Source organism: Adelges cooleyi, unplaced genomic scaffold (genome assembly GCF_023614345.1).
Source record: "Adelges cooleyi isolate 19-005CV unplaced genomic scaffold, UGA_ACOO_1.1 ACOO_flye_CR_arks_rails_tigmint_CR_PRNA_8, whole genome shotgun sequence".
NCBI lineage: Eukaryota > Metazoa > Arthropoda > Insecta > Hemiptera > Adelgidae > Adelges > Adelges cooleyi.
Genome location: NW_026096513.1, coordinates 351,770 through 361,103, shown reverse-complemented (window position 1 = coordinate 361,103; position 9,334 = coordinate 351,770). Strand labels below are relative to the sequence as shown.

Sequence of the window (9,334 nt, the reverse complement as noted above, 5' to 3'; positions counted from 1 at the left end):
CTCTCGACTATTTTTCTTCTTACCCTTATATAGTTTTTTATTTGTTAATTATGATATTTAGATTTGTTATCCTCTTCATTTTTTGCTATTACTTTTTTTTACTCAATTTTCCCATAAAACTATTGTTTTTTTGTTTACTAAACTTTTACATTTTATTAATCATTTTTTGATTTTCATATATTGTTTATAATGTCATAATACAGGTTCTTATATTGTTACATTTTTGATAATTAATTCACAAAGTTTATTTTTAACTATTTTTTTCTTTTTTGGTTAGTATTTTTTTTTTTATATTTAACATTTTTGTTTGTATTATATTTTGTTCTTTGTGTTATTTTTTGTTCAATTCTCATAATTTATGAATGATATTATTTTTACATATTTTGTACTTATAATTTGTACTACAATGTTAAAAAAAAAGTTGCTTTAATTGTTATTGTTATTATTTTTGTATCATATTTATTATTTCAGTCTTATGTCAATTAGTTTTACGATTTTGCTATTTTAATTTTATATCTATCTATGAATTACTGTTGTATATAATATTACTACTGTAATATATATACTAGTATGATACTAGTAGTATCAGTGTTAGTTACGTTTATATGCACACTAATTAACATGGTTACATTTTTAGAAATTATTTGCTAATGGTTTTTTAACGGTAACCGCAGTTTCAAAAGAGTATAGTTGTAATATTATACACAACATATATCAAACGTTAAATTGTCGGTAAATATAGTTATCAACATATTTAAACGCAATAAGACAACGTAAATAAGATGAGTTAGGTGAAATATCCCAATAATTTGAGTTCTTTTGTTTAACTGTTTTATTGATTATATATTTTTGGGTTTATAAGCTGTTTTTTGTTTTCCAACTCGCATTACTTTTTATATATATTATTGGTGTTAAGAATGAGAGATATAACTTATTATTTTTCTGGCGTGTTATCAGCTTGTGTGTATAGTGCCAGCGCACATATTATAGTAGGCACTTTAAACATAATATAGAATATTGATCCGATCGAATACCTGTTTCGGTCGCGTTATTATGATGATGATGACCATCGCTGATAATCTACCGGATAAGTTTTATCTATTTATATGTTTGCTGGCGATAGGATTTTACGGTGTTAGTGTTGTAAGGCCTGGCAGTAATAACATTTTAGTCGTCAAAACCCCGTACGTGCAACGAGGTAGCGGTTGAGAACAATGTGAGTATTCTGTATTACATCACTACCTATATTCTAAAATACTTTTTTACATTAATTAAACCGACACCTAATAATATAATTACCGGTGGGTGTATTTTGTGGGAAAATAATATTATTAAAATTAACCCCTAAGCCAGTAATTGCCGTCGTTCGTTTGTCTTAAAAATATAATTATTATTGAAAAGAGCTGTTGACATGTTATTGTATATTTTTATATGGCCGGCAAACATCCGGAGAACCGCTTTTGTAAATCAGTGGATTTTTAAGGTTATGCACGATGGTTGATGTTCGACTTGTCCATTCTCTAGACTCAATTGTAATAATTAATACTTAAAAATATAATGTTGGTACATTATAAAAATAAATGTTTTTTTTTTTTATACTCGGTATATAAAAATACACTACTATAACGACGTTGTTTTAATTAGAAAACCGTTTTCGCGAAATTCGTTTTGGGAAAATTAATGTTTCATTTGATGAACGTTAAAAACACTTTTACCGGGAACAAATTATAATATGTTATTATTAATTTTTACGCTTACATTGTAAAACATGGCCGAGATAAGTTCTACGAATCGTCAACCTGCACTTTACAATGATTATTATTTTGTATCCGTTTTAATTAATCCAAGATTTTGTCGACGTTCGCGTTGCTTCTTATTATATTATTTAACGGATGAGACCGGATGGAAACCGAAATTGACAATTAAATCTACAATATAATATAGCGACAACCCAACAGGGAGTACCTACCATTAGAATCTTAATAACTTTAAGTGCCTTTTATATTTTTACACTTGCACTGTGCACACGCCACATAATAATAATAATAATAATAATATACTATCATCTGTGAGACGGACAATCTCTTTAATAACCGTTTTGTAGCTCCCAGTCAACACTTGGGAACAAAATTCCTTTTTGTCGTGGTCGGCCTTTTACTGTTTACTTTTTGTTTTTTTTTTCTATTGAATAATTAATTCGACGTTTTGCTGGAGTTAAGTTACGACGAACGTTTGGTTTCTCACCAGAGGTTTCACCTAATTCCCTTAGTCACAAATTAACTACCTATTTAGTTTTGGGTTAACTTAATAGTCTTATTTATTTTTCTGCGATTAACGGGATGAAACTAAATCTTCCTCCAATAACTGATTTGACTGACGTTAAATTTACATTAGCTTTTAACTAATAACTAAGTTAACTGAACGTTTGATTTAACGTTAACTTGAAACTTAATTTAAAAATAGTTAATTTAACTAACAGTTAATAGAAACTTATCCAGCTTTGGAAATGACGAAGCATTTCTTTACTGTTTACTGAAACGTATGGTTTACATACGTGTTTTTACTTTATTGAATAGGTACCTACATTTTTTTTGTAAAGAATATTCAGCCAAAAGAAACGATACTTAAGCTCTGATTTAATAATAATTGCCGTTCTCATCAGTTTTGGTAATTTAAAAATTTAAGTCTAGTTTAGCATATCATTTTATTATTTTTTTTAACTAGCGACTTAACTTCTAAGCCTAATTTTTTCTAAAGTAAATCATATTTATCAGATTTATTAATACGATTGAACATATAAATATTGTGGCAATTACATTTTTTAACCCTTTCGACTCAGAATCGCCGTTCCATATTTGGCTGACCTTCAAATCCCCTCTGAATTTACATGAATTTAGTTGGCATTGTGCCCAATCAAAAAAAAATATAATAATAATAAAGATTTTGTTATTCTGAGAAGAATTCAGTTTATTTTGTATGGCGCCACACAACGCTGTGGACCGAATAGCTTCAATTGTTAAATGTTATGATTATGTCTGAACGGCAATGCTGTAGGATAACGCACTCGAAATTCCATTCTCACCCTTTCTTTCAATGAATGGTTTACTCTTTTGACCAGTTAGTCTGACGATCCCCGGACACCGATAATTCCCAAGATTTCCTTTCATGCGCCCCAGAAGTGTCGGATGAGATGATAACACGTTGTGTATAATATCTGTAAGACACATCTAAACAAACAGCCGATACGATTCGATCATGTTTATGACGTTATGTGAAGTAACAATGAAAACGCAGTACCGTTCTCTCGCGAGACAGTGTCTTACCAAACTCGAACATAATATTCTGTACATTGTTGTTTCTTACACATTACAGTGTGCCGCGTTGGAGATGTGCGTTTACTATTACCGGAAACGATCGGGGTCGACAGCTTTCGCGCCGTTGGACTTGCGCAAGGCGATAGAGCGCGGCCACTACGATACGGTGAAACGGATGATAACGTGGAACCGGTACCTGATGCATTGCCCTTCCGGCCGGACGTCCGACTATCCGGTGCACGTGGCCGTGCAGGCCGGCCATCAGCGGATCGTCAAGCTGCTGCTGAACAGAGGAGCCGACCCCAACGCCAGGAACGCGCACCGCAAGACACCAATGCACCAGTGTGTCTTAAACTGCCGGCATAACATTGTCGGTCTGCTGGTCGACCACGGCGCCGAACTGGACTCCACCGACGGCTCCAACAACACGCCGTTGGACTTGGCCACGTTGATGAACGAAAAGTACGGTTCGGTTTAGATTTATATAATAGCTATCTATAAATACGTATTTGTCTACCAAACGTGGCGCTTCTTCACCTTACACCACTCCAAACTACACGGGGTCGGCCACCTTAATCCTACACCTATACATATAGGATCTCTATCTTCTACATCTCGTTTGATCACCCCAGATATCCTCGTATCACTCTCTATCTTTTCTTCGGTCTGCCTCTGCCTAATCTCTCCTCATAACATAACCGAACTATATTCTCTCTCGTTTTCCACACAATTGATGCAACTCCTAGACTCGGCCTTATGTATTCATTGCTTATTCTATCCACCCTAGTCAACTCATCCATCTTCGCTACACTCGTACTCTGTTCAGTTTTCTTGTCTATTGCCCAACATTCCGACCCATTTAAATAACACTGTTGACCTCACTGCCGTTTTATAAAATCCACCTTTCAATCGTACTGGCATCTTCCTGTCACACAACACCTGAAGCTCCCGTCCACTTTATACATCCACAATTAAACCTATTTTTCACGTGCTGGAGCGCCAAGTGTGTCATTTGTAAATGATTATTTAAATTATTAAAGCTATAATTTTAGAATAATATTAAATTGTATGTTTTGTTCAGAAAAAAATAGGTTTATTTAAAAAAAAATGTTTAATACATCTCACATGTCGTCACTATAATATTATCAGTTACCAGAACGTTACTCTGTATACGTTACCATGTTTACATGTAATCATAAATTACATAACATCAAACCGACATTGACACAAACATATTTAAAACAAATAAAATAAAATAAAAATCGCAAATATAATTGTACAAAGAAATAAACAAATATTTTTATTAAACTAAAATAAAAAACAATAACAAATATATATATGTATATACAAACGTACAATAACAAACTTAATGACTATACAGTGTATAGAAAGAAAGGTACAAACAAGAAGTTAATTCAAAACATTTACAAAAAAGAAAAGATAATAGTAAAATTAATTACCAAACATTTTTTAAACCTAACAACCACCCCCCGTATTAGGTTAGACACAAAAATACAATAAACAACATAGTAACAAAATAAGTGATTAACAAAAATACAAAACTTTGTATCCAGAATACATTGAAAAAAATAGAATAATAGTAAAAAATGAAGTGTATGACAAAAATTAAACATCACAATGAACAAATTTAAAACCGTTTTCGGACGAGGAAAAAAACGTTCGAGAGGAACTGGCAAATCGAGAAGAAATATGAGAAACACTTCGGCTAAACGACCTGAGCCGTCGGCCTACGGCTCTCTTACCTCGTTTCCACATCGACCCTCGACGGGAACTCTGGCAAGTTTCGGGTGTCACTACAAACTTCTGAAGATACGACTCCCAAGCGTGGTCGCCATAATCAAAAGTTGGCAGCTCTTCCAATGTAAAACCATCGTCCCAAAGTCCCACGTCGCAAGGTGCCGGTTCATCCGAAGTCCGAGTAAATTGCTTAGGTAGAGCTGAAGTAAATGTGACTCGAGCTGTCGACACACCGCTGAACGGTAGTTTATCGAAGAGCCATTTCCTGACGGTTTCCCTTTCCATCCTCAGTACATCCGAAGCGGAAAGACCAGGAACGACGATCGATAACTTTTCAGGCATCTTGAATTATTTGTTTTTAACAAAATCTGACTGTAGCGTGTAGAGAAAACTGTGTAGAATGCAATGGTAGCAGGTAAATGACAATTAAACGTATTTAAACGGCGAAAATCGTAAAAAGTTGAGCAGTGATATCCGAGTAGCACCAACTTGAAACGACAAAAGCGAAAAACATCTTGTTGATCGAGGGTACCTAGACAACGGCCGAGCAAACTGGCCTTGACAACTAAATACATATTAATTGCATAGAGTACATTACCGCCTTTTAATAAAACGGTTGCTATGAGAATGGATGAAATATTGTTGTTTGTACGTCTTAGACTTAAGAGCATATTAGGAACTCCTAGATCAAAATGGTTTTATTTAGAACGAGATTTTTGATAAGTATAATTTTAGATGTAAAGTAAAATGGTTTAAAAGTCAGTAAGGTGAAATTCGTTATAATATTTGTATTTATTAATCAGACATAATTTGGTAATAATTTGGTGAAAGATGTGTTGATAATTTCTTGTTTCATTTTACTAATTGGGGTTTTTATGGTTCGCTGCTGTATTACAGACGGTGTTTGGACTTGTTGTTGAACTATGAAGTTCCCCAGAATGCGCTGAACAGAGCCTTTTACAAAGCGGTGTCGCAGGACAATACGGTGCTCATGAACAAGCTACTTAACCGCGGCGCAGAACTGGAGTACAGGGACGAGGTGACTGGTTTCACGGCATTGCTGATGGCCATCAAGAGCAAACACGTTAGATCCACACAATTACTATTGGAAAAAGGCGCCAATCCCATGGTCCACGATTTCTTCAGGTATCAGACTATGCATAAGCCGATCATGTTATACACTGTTTTTGTACATATTGTTATTTGCGTTTAAATAAATACAAACGGATAGTAGGTTAGGTTAACTTTTAGCATCACATTCAGTAGCCAACTGAATCGGCCATTTCTGTAGGTTTCGGCTAGGTGGGTCTTAACACTTAAACAATTTATACGCGGTAAATGAAAACAAAATTGTATTATCACTAAAAATTTTTGAGATATGTCTGAAATCGCATGGAAATAGCGATTTTCAGCGGTTTCACTCGATTTGCTGGCCAGCATAATATGACATTTAGCAATCTAGTTTTTTTAAAATCTTTAACTGAGCAATTTAGATAGCAAAAATGATCTAGACAAGATCTTTACACACTTAGTGTATGACGTGCAAATTACAATATTATACAACAACGCCATTGGACACCGTGTAATGTTGTTTTTTTTTTTTGTTGCCCAGGTGGACGTGCCTACATTTTGCGGTGTACTTCCAATTCCCTCAACGCATACTCGCGATGATATTGCAAAACTGTTCGAAAAAGCTGATCGATTTCAAGACTTGTAATCAAGAGACGGCGCTGCACTTGGCGGCCAAAAGGGGCAACGAGATGGCGGCGTTTACGCTGCTCCGGGCCGGCGCCACGGTCAACAGCCTGGACTGCAGGTCCCGGACGCCACTGCTTACCGCGTTGCACTGGCAAAACGAAATGGTCGCCCGGTTCATCGTCCACGCGGGCGCCAACGTCAACCGCGTGCCCGGCTCCATCCAGACGCCCTTGCACGCCGCCGTGGCGCGCAACAACCTGTCCCTGGTGCAATTGATGCTCGAGCATGGGGCCCAAGTGGTCGACCTGGACAACGAGGACATCGACTGGACGGTCATACACTCCGCGTGCGAGACAGGTGAGATATTATACATTCATGCTTGGAGCTGTTACCCCATGTACCCATGTGAGACATGTCTTCTATGGCGGAAGTATGAAAGAACGAGAAGAGGGAGGAATTTGTGAAAAAAAACTTAAAGATAAAGTACAATGTTTTAGTGGGCGAGAAAAAAAAAGTTGAGAATTAAATTAAAGCAGTGGAGGGATGCGTTTGACTTGAAACTAATAATTAGGTCTAAAACGGAATACCTACTTTAGTAATGAGGAGATTTTTAGAAAGAGGCGGAAAACCGGTCATGTTTGCTGACCTAGTGGTAAATAGAGTAGATAAATTTAAGTGTTTGGGATGAGTTATGCGAGAGAATAATGAAAATAATGGAATTGAAGGATATAAGTTGAGTAAAGTAAAATGTGATTAGGTGAGGTGGAAATGAAGCAACAAGGGTTGTGTGGGTGTGTGGAGTAACTTGGTTGAGCGAAAAAATAAACGAGAGAAAATAAATTGAGATAGTCATGTTGAAATAAGGGAGGAAAGTGAAATAGTAAAACAAATTAGAGAGATTTAGAGGTAAAGGTCAACAACAACAAAAATGAGTAGATGTGACAAATAAAGACACGAAGGTTTTGGGACTGAATAAAGAAATGATAATGGTGGATTTAGCTGATCGACCCATCTGAATGGGATAGGGTGAACAAGAAGAAGAATGTTGTTAACGACACCGATTTTGTGTTTATTGGACGCAGGTGACGTGAAGATGTTGGAATGCCTGTTGGATTTCTGCGAACCGGACGTGTTGGCCGCCCTACACTGTGGACGCCGACCGAAACCGCCTCTGTTCGTGGCCGCTTGCCGGGGCCATTCGACCGCCGTCAAGGCGCTGTTGGCACGCGGCGTGGACATCAACACCCGGTCGGAGAACAACGAGACGGCGTTGCACGCGGCCGTGCGCGCCAACAACGCGGGTCTGGTCGAGACGCTGTTGAACGCGGGCGCTTGCATCGACGCCCGAGACTCGCTGACGGCCTCGCGGCCACTGGACGTGTCCGTCTACACATGGGGACGGCGCGTGACCGTCACCGCGCAGCTCATGCACTCGGACCGCATGGCCAAAGCCGTCATCCGGCACGACCTGGACACCGTGTCGTTCCTGCTGTCGTGTGGCGTCTCGCCGAACATGACCACCGAGGCGTTCGGGTCGCCGCTGCACGTGGCCGTCCGGCACCGCCGGTACGAGCTGATGGCCACCATATTGTCGTCCGACCGGAGCCGCACCTCGATCCGGCACAACGGCGTCACGCCGCTCGACTACGCCACCGACATGGGCGACGCGCGCGCCGTCAAGATGATCCTGTGGAAGAACCTGCGGCGCAGCAGACACTCGAGCCTCATCAGGGCCGACAAGAAGAAAAAGACGACGACGACGACAAAACGAACGTCAAGAGCACCGTTGCCATTGCAGGGCGACAGTCCCAGACGTACGTCTATTTGACGAATCCCAAACAAACAAAATAACGGGGGGGGGGGGATTACTATTAGACACACCTTTTGTTTTACTATCTTAATGCGCTTAAGGTAAATCAGAATTTAGGTTTTTCTTTTTTTTTAATATTTACAATTTATGAGACGACGCATGACCGATGATTTGAAACGTTTTATTCGAATCGGTTTTTTTTTTGCTCTTCTGATTATTTTAAGTTGTTTTATTTTTATCTTAACGGGCAGTTGCCAGTATATTTATTTTGCGCTTTACTATGATTTTTATTTTTTAAACGTTTTGTACAGTGTTAACATATAATTAATAATTTTCGACGTTATAAACAGGTTGAAAATCGCCTGTTTTAGAGAAAATCTCTAAAAAAAAAAAAAAAAAAATGTTTATATTATATAATTAGGTATTATAAAGAAATTGTTTAAACGAGTAATAATTAATAACCAAAGATTACCACTGTGATTTATTTTACTATTAGAAATTAACTATAGACCTTAACTAGGCCTAACATAACACATGAGTTTTTGTTCCTTCGTAATATTATTTTGTTATTGCATTATGATTTATGACTATTTAAATAAAACACTTGTTTTAGCAACATTTTTTAATTGATCGGATATCATTATCATTATTTATTTATAAGTGTGTGGTGACTGAGATATTATATGTAGTACTTAATTGTGGTTACAAACAGAAACAATAGTCGTTATTATTTTAACTATTTGTTATTATTTTC

At 37.2% G+C, this 9,334-nt stretch overlaps 1 protein-coding gene across 1 annotated transcript; it reads left to right on the top strand.

Annotated features, from left to right (window-relative positions):
- Positions 1-1,103: 1,103 nt before the first annotated feature.
- LOC126845701 (ankyrin-3-like) lies at positions 1,104-9,113 on the top strand. The gene is made up of 5 exons (XM_050584533.1): positions 1,104-1,216; positions 3,373-3,776; positions 5,970-6,218; positions 6,685-7,127; positions 7,853-9,113. Exons 2-5 carry the CDS (start codon positions 3,388-3,390, stop codon positions 8,596-8,598), a joined length of 1,827 nt encoding a protein of 608 aa, XP_050440490.1. The 5' UTR covers positions 1,104-1,216; positions 3,373-3,387; the 3' UTR covers positions 8,599-9,113.
- Positions 9,114-9,334: the final 221 nt, after the last annotated feature.

What these genes read in the sequence shown, in the direction of transcription:
- LOC126845701 (XM_050584533.1), top strand. Translation starts at nt 3,388, where the DNA reads ATGTGCGTTTACTATTACCGGAAACGATCGGGGTCGACAGCTTTCGCG. An exon ending in GCCACGTTGATGAACGAAAA is followed by an intron (nt 3,777 to 5,969) that starts GTACGGTTCGGT and finishes GCTGTATTACAG; the next exon opens with ACGGTGTTTGGACTTGTTGT. An exon ending in ATGGTCCACGATTTCTTCAG is followed by an intron (nt 6,219 to 6,684) that starts GTATCAGACTAT and finishes TTTGTTGCCCAG; the next exon opens with GTGGACGTGCCTACATTTTG.